A 19,067-nucleotide genomic window follows, 5' to 3' on the forward strand; every position below is an offset into this window, starting at 1 on the left:
CGCAGTCGCACTGAGGCAGCGCGCGCCAAGTCCCGCCTCCGCCTCGTCACACCCCGGCAGGCGCGCTTCCTCGCGCGTGCCCGCCTGCGAGAAGGCGGAAAGGAAGGGCGGGGGAGGAAGGCTGAGGGAAGAGAGGGCACCCCTGGGCGTCAGGGTGCATTGTGGGAAGGAGGCGGCAGCGTCTCGGGCGGGCGGGAGGTGCACCAGCGGCGGCGGCGGCGGTAAATCCTCCCGGCCGCTCACAGCACTGTGGAGCCGCGTCCCCAGCCCGGCCTCGGACCGCGGCACCCCTCCTGGCCCTCGCGGCTTTCCGCCCGCCAGCCCCTCCCCCGCGCGCCGGCCCTACGGAGCCGGCCGGCCGGCCTGGCTCCCCTCCCCGGCCCCGACGGGCGGGCGGACTGCCCTGAGGAGGCGGGGAGGGGAGGGCTGGGCCGGCCGGCAGGCAGGCGACGATGCCGAACTTCTGCGCTGCCCCCAACTGCACGCGGAAGAGCACGCAGTCCGACCTGGCCTTCTTCAGGTTCCCGCGGGACCCGGCTAGGTGAGCGGCGGGCGCGGAGCGGGCGGCCCGGGCCCACCTCGGCAGTGAGCGCTGCCAGCCGCCGGCCCCAGGCGGGCTCCCGGGCTGAGAGGGGCGTGGGAGGGGGGCGCAGCGCCCTGCCGTCGACCCCAGCTTTGGACCGAGATGGGTAAGCGGCCGCGAGCCGTGGGCGGGCGGGCGTCCGGGCACCTCGGAGCACGTGCTCTGGCGGGGGCTCGGCGCAGAGGGCACCACCCCAAACGTGAGGGAGCTGGGGCTGCCCGCGGACGCGGGATGCGGGGGGTTCTCGCCGTGGCCCACTTGCTGTGTGACCTCGGGCGAGTCGTTTTCCTTTCTGGGCTTTAGTTTCCTTAGCTGTCAGAAGAGAGCAGGACTCTATGGTTGTGGCCACGGGGGCCCCTCCCTCTCCTGGCCACCACCCCCGGGACGGTGTTTCTGTTTTGATTCCCACTGCCGCCTTTCGTCACAACTACTCTCTCCTTCGGACTTGGCATTGCACGGTTCAAGGTTCATTTTCCGGCTGTTACCGTTACTCATTTTCTCACTTGGTTATTGTAGGTATAACGGGGTGTACGCGTGAGGGCGTGGAACTGGTATTGGAACTTCTTCCTTGAGATAACCTCCACACACTGACTTATATTTAGGGAGTGGTAGCGTAGGGACCATGTTTGAAAGGCCGAGATGTTTCATAGGCCTGTCTTGTTGGTTCATCCTTCAAAAATCAATGCCTACTATGTGCCGAGCTCAGATGTTAGGTGCTGGGAATTCATGGGCAAATAAGCGTGTCACTGATTGCAGAAAGCTCTCAGTCCATTAAGGGAACAGGTACAGCAACAGGGGATTATACTGTCGTATGTTACTTATTAATTAGTTCAATTAATTATTGAAGGTCTACTCTTTGCTTGGCATTATTGTGAGCAATGGGGGTTACAGATGAACCTGTCGAAGTCCTTTCTCATGAAGATTACATTCCTTTGGTGGTGGGGTGGGTCGGGAAATAAACAAAATACAAAGTGTGTCGGCTAATGATAAATACTGTGGGTATTTATCATCAGCAAAGGTTAGAGTGTAGGGGAATAAATAGTACCAAGGGACGCACAATTGCTATTTTAAATAGAGTGATTAGAGAAGGCCTCACTAAGAAGGTGAATTTGAGCAAACACCAGGTGAAGGGGCCAGCCATGGAGGTAACCTTGGGCAGCAGCATTCCAGGCTGGAAACAGTAAGTGCAAAGACAGGGCAGCCAGGAGTCCAGGGGGAGGGACTGGGAGAGAGGTAAGATGAAACCAGAAAGGTGAGTGTATGGTAGGGGCAAATTCTGTAGGGTAGGGCATTGTAGGTCTTGGAAGGTGCTGTGGTTTTTATTCTGAGTGAAATAGCAAGTCATTGAAGGGTTTAGAGAAGAGACTTAAATTTTAGCAGGCTCAGTGGCTGCTCGTTAGGTCGATTGTAGGGAGGCAAAGGTGAAAGCCGGAAGACTAGTTAAAAGGCTGTTGCAGTAATTCAGATTGGTAGAGGAGGAGGTGGCAGATTTGAGATACGGTTTGAAGGTGAAGTCAACAGGTTTTGCTGATGGTTTGGAGGTGGCTGGTATAAAAAAAAAAAAGAGAGAGAGAGAAGTCAAGGACGACTTCCAGATTTTAAAAATCTATGTTGGCAGGGTTGGTTTGAACTCCTGGCTTCAAGCAAACCTCCTGCCTCGGTCTCCCAAAGTGCTAGAACATGTTCGAGCCACCGCACCCAGCCAATTTCAAGAATTTTAACGTGAGCATTTGCTAAGATAGGGAAGACTGGGAAGAGCAGGTTTGGGTTTGAGAGGCCTGATAGATATTTCAGAATAGATGTCTAGGCCAGCACATGGTGGTTCATGCCTGTAATCCCAGCACTTTGGAAGGCTGAAACAGGTGGATCACTTGAGGTCAGTAGTTCAAGACCAGCCTGACCAATGTAGTGAAACCCTGTCTCTACCAAAAATTAGCCGCGTGCAGTGGCTCATGCCTGCAATCCTAGCACTTTGGGAGGCCCAGGCATGATATCTGAGGTCAGGAGTTCGAGACCAGACCAACCAACATGGAGAAACCCCGTCTCTACTAAAATGTGGTAGCACTTGCATGGCACATGCAACTTGGGAGGCTGAGGCAGGAGAATCGCTTGAACCTGGAAGGCGGAGGTTGTGGTGAGCCGGGATCATGCCACTGCACTCCAGCCTGTGCAACAATAGCAAAACTGTCTCAAAAAAAAAAAAAAAAAAAAAATTAGCCAGACATGGTCGTGCATGCCTGTAGTCCCAGCTGCTTGGTAGGCTGAGACATGAGAATTGCTTTAACCCAAGAGGCGGAGGTTACAGTGACCTGGGATTGTGCCACTGTACTCCAGCCTGGGGGACAGAGTGAGATTCTGTCTTAAAAAAGAAAAAAGGAAAAAAAAAGGAAGTCTTTCATCATACCATATACAGAAATGAACTCCAAATGACCCATACTTTTGTTTAGATCAAGGCCTAACTATAAGAGCTATACCATTCAACTTTTGGAAAAAAAAATACAGATAAATCTTCATAACTTTAGATTTGGCAGCACATTCTAGTTTGTGTTTTGTTTTCTGAGAGTCTCACTCTCTTGCCCAGGCTGGTGTGCAGTGGCACAATCTCGGCTTACTGCAACCTCCGCTGCCTGGATTCAAGAGATTTTACTGACTCAGCCTCCCAAGTAGCTGGGATTACAGATGCCCACCACCACGCATTGCTAATTTTTGTATTTCTTTAGTAGAGATGGAGTTTTGCCATGTTGGCCAGGCTAGTCTCCTGACCTCAGGTGATCTGCCCGCCTTGGCCTCCCAAAGTACTGGGATTACAGGTGTGAGCCATCATGCCTATCTGGTAGCACATTCTTAGATATGATCAAATTACATGAAATAAAAAGAAAGATAGACTAATTGGACTTCATCAAAATTAAACTTTTGTGTATCAAAGGACATTACCAAGAAAGTGAAAAGAATGGAAGAAAGTACTTGCAAGTAATTCAACTGATGAGGGCCTAGTATCCAGAGTATATAAAGAACTCTTACTGGCTGCCTTGGTTGTCTAAAATAAAATTAAAACAAAAACAAAAACAAAAACTCTTACGATTCAGCAACAAAAAGACAACCCAATTTAAAAATAGGCAAAGAACTTCTTTCCTTAAAGGAAAGATACAAGTGGCTAACAAGTACATGAAAGATGAAGCAGTTCTCTTGCCTCAGCCTCTCGAGTAGCTGGGACTACAGGTTCGTGCCGCCACAGCCAGCTAATTTTGTATTTTTTTTTTTTTTTTTTTTTTGGAGACTGAGTTTCACTCTTGTTACCCAGGCTGGAGTGCAATGGTGCGATCTTGGCTCGCCGCAACCTCCGCCTCCTGGGTTCAGACAATTCTCCTGCCTCAGCCTCCTGAGTAACTGGGATTACAGGCACGGGCCACCATGCCCAGCTGATTTTTTGTATTTTTAGTGGGGTCGGGATTTCATCATGTTGACCAGGATGGTCTCGATCTCTTGACCTCGTGATCCACCTGCCTTGGCCTCCCAAAGTGCTGGGATTACAGGCTTGAGCCACCGTGCCCGGCCCTAATTTTGTAGTTTTTAGTGGAGACATGCTTTCACCATATTGGCCAGGATGGTCTTGATCTCTTGACCTTGGAATCCGCCTTCCTTGGCCTCCCAAAGTGCTGGGATTACAGGAGTGAGTCACCTCGCCTGGCCAGGAATTTCTTTTTAAAAGGTTGTTTATTGAGATGCAATTCACATACCATATAATTCACCGATTTAAAATATACAATTTGGGACATATACATTAACTTAAAATTTTGCTTCAATACATACAACAAAATGTGCTATATTAACTATTACGTATACAATTCAGTGGCATTCGTTACAGTCACAGTGTTGTACAACCATCTCCACTATTTCCAAAACCTTTTCGTTATCCCAAACAAAAACTGTAACCATTAGGCAATAACCTCCCATTCCCCTGCCCTCTCAGCCTTTGATAACCTCAAATCCACTTTCAGTCTTTATAAATTTGCCTGTTCTAGGTTCTTGTAAGTTGAATCATACAATATTTTTCCTTTTATTTCTGGCTTGTTTACATAATATGTTCAAGGTCTTTTTATCCAACTTAAATCTACTCGTACCACATGATTTCAAGTTCTACTATATTTTATAGTTTCCTTTTCACTGTCCCCGGAGTTATAACAAAGAAGTAGTTTCCAGAGATGTTATTGAATTAATAACAGTATTTTTAGGGTTATTAGTTTTAACCCCTCCCATTTCTTCTGTAAACAGGTTGTAGGGAAGGTTGATAAAAGGGGACATTGCCAGTCTAGTCTTCAAATACTAGCTAACATTGTTAACTAACAATAAAGATGAACATATTTAATGCTATTAAAACAGTATATTTCCCAGTCATCAGTTATAAATTCCATGCACCCTTTTAGAAACAGCTATTTAGAAATAATTTAAACTTCTAGAGTGTAATTAATGAAGTGTATGGTGCGGCGTTTACATAACATAATAGTTTTTATTGTTTTAGAAAAAGTGGGATTAATATGCTTCTTTTTTAAAAAGGTGAAATTATTAACCCAGCTTAGGTCAGTGACAGGGTTTAAGTAAACAAAACAAAACAAAACAAAACAAAACACTGCCGGAGGTTGCAGTGAGCCAAGATCAAACCACTGCACTCCAACAAGAGTGGGACTCCATCTCAAGAAAAAAGAAACATTGCCTATACTGCCTAAATCTTGATTGCCCCTGGGTGGCTTGCCTAATGCCAAGTCTTGCCACTGTGAGGCAGCTCACAGTGGAGCTCTTCCCTAAACCGGAAGGTACGGGTAGAGGTAATGAATTGCTCTGATTAGAGATAGTTGCTCTCTGCTTCCTCCTCAGGCAGCTAGCTAGTGCTCACTCACCCAAGATGGGTGAGGCTTCCAAGGTTCTTCTGGCAGTTTAATCCAGGCCGATTGAGGGTTGGTGTACTCTACTTTGTGAAATATAAAACAGGGGGGCGGGACTCATGAGGGTGCCTGTATTAGTGCCTTTGGGCTGCTACAACAAAATACCTTAGACTGGGTGATTTTTAAGCAACAGAAATTTATTTCTCGTAGTTCTGGAATCTGGGAAGTCCAAGATGAAGTCACCAGCAAATTTGGCATCTGATGAAGGCTCACTCTCAGCTTCCTAGATGGTGCCTTGCTGTGTTCTCACATGGTGGAAGGGGCAAACAAGGCTTCCCCCACATGACCTAAGTCACCTCCCAGATGCCCATCTCCCAACAGCACTGCATTGGGATTGTTTCAACGTGAATTTTGAGGGGACACAGACATCCAGAGCATAGCATTCCCCGACACCTTTCAGGGAGTCCACAATGTCAAAACTTTTCATAATAACACTGACATATTATTTGCATTTTTCATATTCAGTCTCTCAGGAGTGGACGGTGGAACTTTGGGGGTGCTACATAACATGATGGATCATTGCTTTGATAAATTGTGTATTGTGTCTTCTAGAATTTTCTAAATATGATTATTCACATCTGGGAATTTGGTAGACATTTTGTCAGAAATAAACAAGGCTGCCACTTCAAGGAAAACAGCTGATAATTTGAGCATTCAGGTTGAAAGAATTTTGGAAAATTCTAATGACAGTCCTTCCCTCTGTGAGAGGACACCTGAGTCCTCTAAGTCTCTAATACTTAAAGACTCTCTGAGTCTCTAATATTTAAAGACTTTTCTGGTGAGATCACTGATGATACTGATGTGATCTTTTTTTATATTGTATAATGAATTGCATTAATATTTATATGGTATGTACATCTCACTGAACTAATATTTTCCACATGACCAATTGATGGTTTTACAGGAACATACATGGATAAAAGATCTACTGAAAGTGCAAGATAGACTATGGGATTTTTTTTATGTACTAAGGCATGAAAAACTCATTGGTCTGGTTTCACATTTCACATTGCAGCCAATCTTGAAGAAACTACCACTTGTGGAGAATTCATAACTGCATGGAAAAGGGAGAAGTACTGTAATAACCTTTTTAACTGTATATCATTGCGAGGCTAGATTTTCTTCATATATTTCAACCAAAGCAACATATAGCAATAAATTAAATTAACTGTCCTCTGTTAAGCTGGACATTAAAGAGATATGTGCAGATGAAGAAGTGTCATTTTTCTCACTAAACATTTTTGTTTTGGAAAATGTAATTTTTTATTAAAATGTTATTCAAGGCCGGGCGCCGTGACTCATACCTGTAATACCAGCACTTTGGGAGGCGGAGGCGGGAGGATCCCGAGGTCAAGAGATCAAGACCATCCTCACCAATATGGTGAAACCCTGTCTCTACCAAAAATACAAAAATTAACTGGGCGTGGTGGTACACATCTGTGGTCAGCTACTCGGTAGGCTGAGGCAGGAGAATTGCTTGAACCCAGGAAGCGGAGGTTGCAATGAGCTGAGATCGTGCCACTGCACTCCAGCCTGGCAACAGACCAAGACTGTCTCAAACAAAACAAAACAGAACAAAAAAATGTTATTTATGTTAACATATTATAAGGATGGTATTTTAATGAATTAATTTTTTTTAATTTCTCTATTTTAATTTCTATTATGATCAATGTTGTTAGATAAAATTCACATAAACAAAAGCTCTTTTGGGTCCTCAGTAATGTAATAGGGCAAATGAATCCGGGGGCATGAAGTTTGAGAATTGCTGCTCTAAAATGTGAGCATCAAATTTCAAACTTTTTTTTTTTTTTTTTGAGACGGAGTTTGGCTCTTGTTGCCCAAGCTGGAGTGCAGTGGCACAATCTTGGCTCATTGCAACCGCCACTAACTCCAACCTCTGCCCCCTGTCAGGCAGTTTTCCTTCTTCAGTCTCCTACTCTGGGATTACAGGCATGCGCACCACACGTGGCTACTTTTGTATTTTTAGTAGAGATGGGGTTTTTCCATGTTAGTCAGGCTGGTCTCGAACTCCCGACCTCAGGTGATCTGCCTGCCTTGGCCTCCCAAAGTGCTGAGAGTACAGGCGTCAGTCACTGTGTCCAGCCTTTTTTTTTTTAAGGGGTCTTGGTCTGGCAGGCTGGAGTGCAGTGCCAGGAGCATGGCTTACTGCAGCGTCAACCTTCTGGGCTTAAGTGATCTTCCAGTCTCAGCCACCCAAGCAGTTGGGACTGTAGGTGCCCATCACAAACCCTAGCTAATTTTAATTTTTGTAGAGACAGGGTCTCACCATGTTGCCCAGGATGGTCTTCGACTCCTGAGCTGAAGCAGTCCTCCTCCCTATTCAGCCTCTCAAAGTGGTAGAATTATAGGTGTGAGACACCACACCCAGCCTGAAGTACTTTCATTTAATCCTACAAACAATGCTGAGTTTTAATAATAGTACTTTTTCTCCCCCACCCCCTTTTTTTTTTGAGACACTGTCTCACTGTCACCCAGGCTGAAATGCAATGACAGGATCTCCACTCACTGCAACGTCTGGCTCCTGGGCTCAAGCAATTCTGCTTTAGCCTCCCAAATAGCTGGGACTGCAGGTGCATACCACTGTGCCTGGCTTATTTTTGTATTTTTTGCAGAGACAGGGTTTCGCCATGTTGCCTATGCTGTAACAGTACTTGTATAGCGGATTCTTTGTGGCAGGCACTGCTCTGTTATATACTTCTCTGTTATATATACATTATTACATGTTACCCTTGCAGTAAATTTTGAGGTAGTTCTTGCTTTGCAGATGATCATAGTAGGTACAGAGAGGTTAGCCAACTTTTTAAAGGCCCTATGGGAATGTCTAAAACCTTAAGAATAGGATACGATGAAATATGTATAGCCCGAACTTATTTGACCGTGGAAACTTTTTTCTTTTTGGAGACAGGTTCTTACTCTGTCTCCCAGGCTGGAGTGCAGGGGCACAGTCATTGCTCGATGCAGTCTCTATCTCTCAGTCTCAGGCAGTCCTCCCATCTCTGCTGCCCAAGTAGCTGGGGACCATAGGTACATGCCACCACGACTGATTTTTAAAAGTTTTTTCTAAAGACAAGGTCTCCCTATATTGACCAGGCTGGTCTTGAGCTCCTAGCCTCAAGTGATCCTCTTGCCTCAGGCTCTCAAAGTGCTGGTATTACAGGCATGAGCCACCATGCTCTGTCCTTTTTTTTTTTTTTGAGATGGAGTTTCACTCTTATTGCCCAGGTTGGAGGGCAATGGCGTGATCTTGTCTCACTACAACCCCTGCCTCCTGGGTTCAAGTAATTCTCCTGCCTCAGCCTCCTGAGTAGCTTTGATCACAGGCATGTGCCACCATTCCTAGCTAATGTTGTATTTTTAGTAGAAATGGGGTTTCTCCATGTTGGTCAGGCTGGTCTCGAACTCCTGACCTTAGGTGATCCACCCGCCTCGGCCTCCCAGAGTGCTGGATTACAGATGTAAGCTGCCACACCTGCTGCCCCTCACCAAGTTTTTTTTATGGAACAATTCTGACTGGGCATAGTCACTCGTGCCTGTAGTTTTAGCACTTTGAGAGGCCGAGGCAGGAGGATGGCTTAAACCCAGGAGTTTGAACTTACAATGAGCTATGATTGCACTAGTGTGCTACAGCCTGAGCAACAGATTAAGACCCCCCCCCCCTTTTTTTTTTTTAAGGAACCATTTTTTGACTAGGATTCCTTGGAATACACTTTTAGAAATGCTGCGTTAGTAGGAAACCATTGAGGGAAAAACATAACAAAACAGAAGAAAAACATTAAAAACAAAACAAAGAAGAAAACAACTATCAGTGATGGTTGACTAGTGCTGAAGGTGTTCAGGTGTGTACAGAAGGTGCAGTGGCTCATGCCCATAATCCCAAGCCTTTTAGGAGTTGAGGGGAGAGGATCGCTTGAGCCTGGGAGTTTGAGACCTGCCTGGGCAACATAATGACACCTCTTTTGCTTACTTTAAAAATGAAATAAAAGATAGGCTGAGGTGGCTCACACCTGTAATCCCAAGACTTTGGGAGGCAGAGGTGGGTGGATCGCCTGAGGCCAGGAGTTCAAGACCACCCTGGCCAAGATGGCGAAACCTTGTCTCTACTAAAAGTACAAAATTTAGCTGGGCATGGTAGCGAGCACCTGTTAGCTACTAAGGAAGCTGAGGGAGGAGAATTGCTTGTGAACCCGGGTGGCAGAGGTTGCAGTGAGCCGAGATTGCACCACTGGACTCCAGCCTGGGCAACAAGAATGAGACTCTATTTCGGGGGAGGGGGGAGGGGAGAATGAAAGAAAAGTTAAAAAATGAAATTAGATGTATACAGAAAGTGACCATTGGATTTGGCAGGATGGGTCAGTATTAATTTTCTTGAGCAGTTTCAGTGGAAAAGGGATAGAGTAGAAGCCTCCTTGGCATTGATTAAGGAGACAGTACAACAAGATAAGTGGAACAGTGCAAATGGACGCTGTAACAAGTTTTGCTCTAAAGAGGATCAGGGTTAAGAGAGTTTTTAAGATGGGAGACATTAGGGCATTTAAGACATTTAAGAGGGTATCTGGAAAAGTTTCCCTCAAGAAATGATATTTGAGCTAAGATCTCAAGGCTGAGTCATAGTTAACTGTGCATAGGAAGTGTATAAAAAGCAGTAAGAAGAGTATACTAGGCTGAATAAACAGCATGGGGAAGGCCGTAGGATAGAAGTGAACACAATTGTTTATCCTGAGAGTAATGAAAAGCCACTAGAAGCTTAAGCACGGGAGAGACATTCTCAAATTGGTTTTAAAAAAAATACTCTGCCACATGGAGAAGGTGTTAGAGAAGGGCATATGAACAGTTTGGAAGAGATTACTAGTAGACCAGGTAAATTATGGTAGCTTGGACCAGAGTGTTATCGATGGAGAGAAGCAGATGGATTTGGGGAGTCATTGCACTGTGCTGAGGGAAAGGTCCATAGACTCTAGAGTACAGGGAATAGAACAATGACAGGCGGAGCTGAGAAAGGGTAGGCATTGGTAAAAATTTGAGACAGTGATATAAGTGGGTATGTATGTATATATACATGTTCATGATACACGTATGTGAAAAGACATTGTGGTCATATATAATTTTTATAATTTTATTCATGTAAAAACATAACATAGAAGGGCTACATGTGGTGATGGCTCATGCCTGTAATCCTAGCACCTTGGGAGGCTGAGGCAGGACAATCACTTGACCCACGAGTTTGAGACTGGCCTGGGCAGCATTATGAAACCCCGTCTCTACAAAAAGTACAAAAAATTAGCTGGGTGTAGTGGTGCACACCTGTAGTCCCAGCTGCTGGGGAGACTGAGGTGGGAGAATTGCTTGAATCCAGGAGGTCAAGGCTGCAGTGAGCCAAGATTGCACCACTGCACTCCAGCATGGGCAACAAAGTGAGATCCTGTCTCAAACCCAAAAAAACATATGCACAGATCACAAATGATAACTATACATCATGTTGGATTTTCAGAGTAACATGTCCATGATAATTTCACCGCGAGTTTTAAAAAATAGAGTATTAATAGCATCCTAAACTCCCTCTGCTCCATGGCCCTCCCAGCCATTATTCCATTCTCTCCGGTGGTAGCCACTGTGACTTCGCATACCTTGGATTAGTTGGGTTTTGGTGGGGAATAGGGAGAATGAATGTAGCGTTATTATTGTTTGAGATATGGAACATTAGGAGCACCTTAGAAGCCTCTTTTGTGCCCATTCCCAGTTGTTACCCCTCCCCAAATGTATCTACTGTTCCATCACTGCGTTGAGGCAGGGCCAGACCACTCCATATTCAGGGATTCACTAGAAGGGCTTACAGGATTCAGTATATGGTTGTACTCACAGGGAAGATTTATTGCAGCATTGTAGTAAGGATACACATCTGGGTCATAGGGGAAAAAGACACAGGCACAGTCTGAAGGAATCCGTGCATAGGCTTCTCTATGCTCTTTCCTTCCCACGAAGGGTCACTCAGAGCCCATTTTTCCCCAGCAGTGGAAATGCAGCACCACATGTGCCATGTTTCTGTGGCGAAAAGAGCATTAGAGACCTAGTGTCCAAGGCTTTTACTGGGGCCTGATCATATAGGCAGTCTCTACCTGGCATATAATAAAATTCCAGATTCCCAGAAGGGATAGCAGGTGTTCAGCATAAATCATTGTTTACACAAACAGTCTAGGCACAGTGTGCTGCATTATCAGTTAGGAAAAGTTTTATTTGTGTGTACGGAGCTGTTTACCAACCAAATTCTCAAATACCAGCCCAAGGTCTTTAACATACAGGCCGTTCTAAGGACAGCAGCCTCAGGTCTGCTGTGTTAACTCTTTCTGAACAATCACTATAAATGAGTTTTGCCTGTTCTTGATTTCATATCAAAGGAATCATGTAGTATATACTCCTGACTTCTGATTAACATTACATTTGTGAGATTGTAGGTAGTTTGTTCATTCCATAGCCAAGTAGTATTCCATTGAATGAATAGACCACAGTTTATCCATCTTGCTGTTGGTGAGCAAAGTTATTTCACCTTCTCCCCAATATTTGGTATTACGTCTTTTACATTGCAATGATTCTTTTGGGTATGTAGTAATAATTTTGTTTTGATTTTAATTAGTACTTCCCTGATGGCAAATGAGATTGAGCATCATTTTCATCTATATAATTGGCCATTTGTATAACCTTTTTATTATAAAGTGCCTGTTCAAGGGCCCTTGCCTATCTTTATGTTGGGTTATTTCTTTTTAGGAGTTCTTCATATATATTTTGAATGTGAGTCCACTATTAGATATATGTATTGCAAGTATCTTATATTTTATGGTCTGCCATTTCACTCTTAAACGGATTCTTTTAATGAAGAAAAGTTATTAACTTTAAAGTAGCCTAATTTATAAATTTTTCCTCTGAGTTTGTGCTGTCTGTTGCCTTAAGATAGGGGTCCCCAAACTTTTTACACAGGGGGCCAGTTCACTGTCCCTCAGACCGTTGGAGGACCGGACTATGCAAGATGTGACACCCTTCACAGCCAGCGCTGCTGCCTCCACTATCACAGACAGTGGTATACAGTGTCACAGGCCCAGCACCGCCTCCAGTGCTGTATACAGGGATGGCATGATAAGCCTGTGACACTGTGTATACAGCGTCCTGGACATCTGCAGCAGCCGTGGGCCTCTTCTGTGGGAAGCCCACTGCTGCATGTTTCCCCTATTATAAGACACCTCCTAAAAATAAGACAGCCCACGTCTTTTGGGGGTAAAATCAATATAAGACAGGGTCTTACAATAGGGGAAACATGGTGTGTAGTAATGTTGGGGGAGACTTTTGGGCAAAGGGAGGTTATAGGGGCCATTATGATGTTGTACATTTGGGGGAGTATGGGGGCCATTGTACTGTGTAGTAATGGTTATAGTGCTTTGCCTTTCTTCCTACTTCTGCTATTATTTCACACTGCTTCCAGTGATGTGGGGTGCCGCAGCCGCAGACCGGATGTGCGTCCTATGATGCGCTTCCGGAGCCATGGTGTGTGCGTCCCGCATCACCGGAAGTAGTACTGTACGTGCCACGCTTTGCGGCGCGGCCACATACAGTGCTCCTCTCACTGACCACCAATGAAAGAGGTGCCCCTTCCTGAAGTGCGGCGGGGGCCGGATAAATGGCCTCAGGGCTGCATGCGGCACGCAGGCCGTAGTTTGGGGACCCCTGCCTTAAGAGATGTTTATCTTCTCCAAGGTCATGAAGATAATCTCCTGCATTATCTTTTAGAAGCTTTATTGTTTTATCTTTTATATTTAGATTTATAGTCGCTTGGAATTTATTTTTGTTTATGGTATGCACGTAGGAGTTAAGATTTATTTTTTTCATGTGGATATTCAACTGACTCAGCCCTATTTATTGAAAAAGAAAAATCCATATTTGCTGTTGTTCAGAGCTACCTTTAAGTATCCATAATGCTCTGTTTTGTTTCATTGTTCTGTCCTTGTACCAATACCTCATTGTCATGATAAGCTTTACAATAAGTCTTAATATCTGATAGTGTAATTCTTTCAACCTCCTTTTTTTTTTCCTCTCTCACAAGATTATCTTGGCTATTCCTGGTTCTTTATGTATAAAAAGTTTTAGAATAATTTGTCATTTGTTTCTCTTGCTCACTCTCACAAACTTAATGGGCTTGTGATTTTATTGAATTAGTAAATGGGTTTGGGGATAATCGATATCTTTATAATTCAGTGTGCCAATTCATAAACTTGTGTATTCCTCCATTTAAGTTTGACTTAAAAAGATTGTTAAAGGCCGGGCTCGGTGGCTAACACCTATAATCCCAGCACTTTGGGAGGCCGAGGCATGTGGATCATGGGGTCAAGAGATTGAGACCATCCTGGCCAACACGTCGAAACCCCGTCTCCACTAAAAATACAAAAAAATTAGCTGGGCGTTGTGGCACACGCCTGTGGTCCTAGCTACTCGGGAGGCTGAGGCGGAAGAATCGCTTGAACACAGGAGGTGGAGACTGCAGTGAGCCGAGATTGTGCCACTGCACTCCAGCCTGGTGACAGAGCAAGACTTCGTCTCAAAAAAAAAAAAAAAAAAAAAAAAGATTATTAGAGGTCTTGCACATCTTTCACTAGATTTATTCTTAGTTTGTATGGAAACACAGGTGTATTTAATTAGGCTCTCTGATGCCCATTCTGTTCTTGATGAATAAGAGATGCTGTTGATATCAGAAAGCTGCTTCAACTTAGTTCAGAGGTAATATGTACAGTATTGCTCTATGTGGAAGGTCTCCAGAGATTTAAGAATTTAACAAACAACCTGTATCAGTTTGGCAAATTATTTTATAGTGAGATAGTTTTTATACTTAATATTTGGATTTTGAAACATGACATGTTTGTAATCATAATGTATAACTGTGTAAAAGTGTGACTAAAATGTGAACATCTTAGGCATCATTATTGTGAGCAGTAACACTTGTTGGTCAAATAAAGTGCTGTACAATTTAGGTGTAGTTTTTTAAAAAGCATTTTACCATGATTTTACATTTTTAGAGTAGAGAGAAGTGTCAGGTGCCTGTATGTTGTGGGAGGTGGACAATAGTGTTAAAACATAAAAAAAACTGTGATGTAATTACAGAGGAATATGTTGGGCAGGGCCTGGTAGCTCACACCTGTACTTCCAGCACTTTGGGAGGCCAAGGTGGGCGGATCACCTGAGATCCATAGTTCAAGACCAGCCTGGCCAATGTGGTAAAACCCTGTCTCTACTAAAAATACCAAAATTAGTCTGGCGTGGTGGTGCGCACCTGTAATCCCAGCTCCTCTGGAGGCTTAGGCAGGAAAATCGCTTGAACCTGGGAGGCAGAGGTTGCAGCGAGTGGAGATCATGCTGCATTCTACTCTGGGTAACAGAGTGAGACTCGTCTCAAAAAAAAAAAAAAAAAAAAAAAGTTTGTGACATGGTTCATCCACAGCAGAACTTTTATTCTTAGAAACTTGAGGAATGAGAGAAAGATCTAGATATAACTTTAGCGAGTTAGTTAACACTTCTATGCCTTGGTTTCTTCATCTGCATAAGGGGGATAATAATAGTACGCATCTTTGGAAAGGACTTAGAACAGTGTCTGGCTCATAATAACTGCTTAATAAGCATTATTATTAGTTTTTCTGAAAGTATTTAAGCACCAAGAGGACATGGACTTTGTCTTGTTCCCTGTCTTTAACACTTTCTGTATATCAGATTGGGTAGACATAGTCCCTGCATTCCTTGAGCTTGCAATCTAGTCAACACACATAATTGTAGGTAATAAATTGTGTTCATAATAAGGTAAATGAATAAAGCTTTTATGCTTGCCTTAGAAACTAGTTATTTAAAGAACATCTAACTGCTAATTTTCTACAATGACAGTGTTGTTTTGTTTGCTTGTTGAAGTTGAAATCCTGAAGGGAGTGTTAGGCTGTTAGCCTTGTGGTTGTGCAACTTTTCTGCTTGTACTACTGATGATTGAATCTTCTCTGATGTCTTGGGAGTTGGAAGATGCAGGTTTCAGTTCTAGTTCTGCTGCTGATTTTGTACATGACTCCAAGCAAGTTACTTCTTAACCTTGTCTAATTGAAGTGTTGGTACTAAATGATTTCTAAGATTTTTTCCAACTATTATTTTGTGATTAATCAAATTCTCCAAGTTATGTTTTCAGGGAGGAGAGCAGGGAACTGTTGTTATTTATGTATGTTTGCCTTAAAACTGAAGGCTGAAATTTAAATATTGAGCTCATTTTCATAATTGTATTTTGGTTTTATTTATAGATGCCAGAAGTGGGTGGAGAATTGTAGGAGAGCAGACTTAGAAGATAAAACACCTGATCAGCTAAATAAACATTATCGATTATGTGCCAAACATTTTGAGACTTCTATGATCTGTAGAACTGTGAGTAACAGAAGAACTTGGTGTCTGTTTGTCTTTTTATTCTCTCTCTCTCTCTGGTTGGAAATGTAAGTATCTACCAATGTTCTAGAGTGTAATTAATGAAGTGTACGGTGCGGCGTTTACATAACATAATAGTTTTTATTGTTTTAGAAAAAGTGGGATTAATATGCTTCTTTTTTAAAAAGGTGAAATTATCAACCCAGCTTAAGTCAGTGACAGGGTTTAAGTAAACAAAACAAAACAAAACAAAACACTGCCGGAGGTTGCAGTGAGCCAAGATCAAACCACTGCACTCCGACAAGAGTGGGACTCCATCTCAAGAAAAAAGAAACATTGCCTATACTGCCTAAATCTTGATTGCCCCTGGGTGGCTTGCCTAATGCCAAGTCTTGCCACTGTGAGGCAGCTCACAGTGGAGCTCTTCCCTAAACCGGAAGGTACGGGTAGAGGTAATGAATTGCTCTGATTAGAGATAGTTGCTCTCTGCTTCCTCCTCAGGCAGCTAGCTAGTGCTCACTCACCCAAGATGGGTGAGGCTTCCAAGGTTCTTCTGGCAGTTTAATCCAGGCCGATTGAGGGTTGGTGTACTCTACTTTGTGAAATATAAAACAGGGGGGCGGGACTCATGAGGGTGCCTGTATTAGTGCCTTTGGGCTGCTACAACAAAATACCTTAGACTGGGTGATTTTTAAGCAACAGAAATTTATTTCTCGTAGTTCTGGAATCTGGGAAGTCCAAGATGAAGTCACCAGCAAATTTGGCATCTGATGAAGGCTCACTCTCAGCTTCCTAGATGGTGCCTTGCTGTGTTCTCACATGGTGGAAGGGGCAAACAAGGCTTCCCCCACATGACCTAAGTCACCTCCCAGATGCCCATCTCCCAACAGCACTGCATTGGGATTGTTTCAACGTGAATTTTGAGGGGACACAGACATCCAGAGCATAGCATTCCCCGACACCTTTCAGGGAGTCCACAATGTCAAAACTTTTCATAATAACACTGACATATTATTTGCATTTTTCATATTCAGTCTCTCAGGAGTGGACGGTGGAACTTTGGGGGTGCTACATAACATGATGGATCATTACTTTGATAAATTGTGTATTGTGTCTTCTAGAATTTTCTAAATATTCACATCTGGAATTTGGTAGACATTTTGTCAGAAATAAACAAGGCTGCCACTTCAAGGAAAACAGCTGATAATTTGAGCATTCAGGTTGAAAATTAGAATTTTGGAAAATTCTAATGACAATCCTTCCCTCTGTGAGAGGACACCTGAGTCCTCTAAGTCTCTAATACTTAAAGACTCTGAGTCTCTAATATCCCACTACTTTAAGATGAAGACAAAGTTGGAGCTGAATAGTATCTGTTTTGTCTTAAAATCCTGATTTTGCTAGGTGCCTATAATCCTAGCACTTTGGGAGGCTGAGGCAGGAGGACCACTGGAGCTCAGGAGTTTGAGACCAGTGTGGGCAACTTGGCCAGACCCTGTCTCTGTAGAAAATACCAAAAAAAAACTAGCCAGGTGTGGTGGCCTATATCTGTGGTCCCAGCTACTTGGGAAGCTGAGATTGGAGGAGCCCAGGCAGTCAGGGTTACAGTGAGTTGTGTTCATGCCACTACACTGCAGCCTTGACCACAGAGCAAGAGCTTGTCTGGAAAAATAACAAAACTGATTGATTTTTTTTTAACTCCTCTGTTCCTGATGCTCCATTTCTACTTACCTGAGGTAACCGCTTATTTTATTTGTTTATTTATTTATTTGAGACAGTCTTGCTCTGTCACCCAGCCTGGAGTGCAGTGGCGCTATCTCAGCTCACTGCAACTTCTACCACCCCCTAGGCTCAAGTTATTCTGTCTCCTCAGCGTCCCAAGTAGCTGGGATTACAGGCATGTGCCACTACACCCAGCTCATTTTTGTATTTTTAGTAGAGATGTGATTTCACCATGTTGGCCAGGCTGGTCTCAAATTCCTGACCTCAAGTTATCTGCCGGCCTTGGCCTCCCAAGGTGCTGGGATCACAGGTATGAGCCACCATGCCCGGCCAAGGTAACCACTTTTAAACTTATTTAATCTTCAGAAAATTTTAGATGATTATAAAGGTATACATTTATTTAAGGTAAAGCTAGTGTTCTTATTTGGAGCGGTTCATCTAGAGCTTTTTTATGAGTAAAATTTTCATCTTGGAATGGAGCTCTTGTTTTCATGTTTTTGTATGTACTGTTAGAACCAACTCGTAATTTTTTTGTGCTAGATATAATAGTAAACAAATTATACAGGTATTGTGGAAAAATGTTTCCATTAGTAACCTGTCATTTCATGTCAAGACCGGCTGTTAACTGTATGAGCATGGCCAAGTCACTTCCCCTCTCTGGGCCCCAGTTCCTAATAAGGAGATTAGACCAGGTAATTCCTGAGTTCTAAGATTTTTAACTCTCTGTGCTTCTCTTGCTGTGATTTATAAAAGGCACAAATAAGGCAAATTTGATTGAAATGAAGCAGACTTGTTTCAGTGTAACACCTCAGATACTAGGATAGACATAAACTTGATTAGAAGGTACACTTATACTATATGTTGTTATACAGCGATTTATTTTGATATTTTTTTCAGATGCATTTTGCAGAGGCATCAGAAAACTAAAGAATGATTGGGTTATTTTATTTCTCAAAATTAATTGAAGCAGATAATTGTGAAGTCATTGGGAGGTGAGCCAATTCCGGTTCAACAGTTTAATCACAAATATTTGAGGAATATTTTTGCCTTGATTTGTTAAGACGGTAATAATGATCAACCAACATAAAAGGTTTCATATGTTTAAAAGGCAAACTACTTTTATGTTCTTGACATTAAGTAAAAATACCCAAATCATTTTAAATACGTAAGCCATATGCATTTTTGTATTTTTATTTTAGTAATAAATATGGTTTCTTAATTGGATAATTCCAACCAGATTGTCAGAAATTTAAAATAAAGTTCATTCTTACATTCTTTAGTTAGAGAATAGAACAGAAAGATGAGCCAGGTTTGCTATTTAAATATCCAAATGATTCTTCAGTCTTGAATAAATGAATCCAAATGTGAGAAAATGTTCT

The 19,067-nt window shown here is 43.2% G+C and overlaps 1 protein-coding gene across 7 annotated transcripts in view; it reads left to right on the top strand.

Moving 5' to 3' along the window:
- Positions 1-149: 149 nt before the first annotated feature.
- Positions 150-19,067, top strand: part of THAP12 (THAP domain containing 12) — a 32,312-nt gene continuing 13,394 nt past the window's right edge. For 2 of the 7 annotated variants that reach the window (XM_039471156.2, XM_039471157.2), the window contains exons 1-2: positions 150-541; positions 15,852-15,972. In XM_039471156.2, the coding sequence (XP_039327090.2) occupies positions 453-541; positions 15,852-15,972 (210 nt within the window). In that variant the 5' untranslated portion in view covers positions 150-452. The other 5 variants (XM_074400906.1, XM_074400905.1, XM_074400904.1 and 2 more) reach the window with 5 other exon arrangements.

This window comes from Saimiri boliviensis, chromosome 6 (genome assembly GCF_048565385.1).
Source record: "Saimiri boliviensis isolate mSaiBol1 chromosome 6, mSaiBol1.pri, whole genome shotgun sequence".
NCBI classification, from domain to species: domain Eukaryota; kingdom Metazoa; phylum Chordata; class Mammalia; order Primates; family Cebidae; genus Saimiri; species Saimiri boliviensis.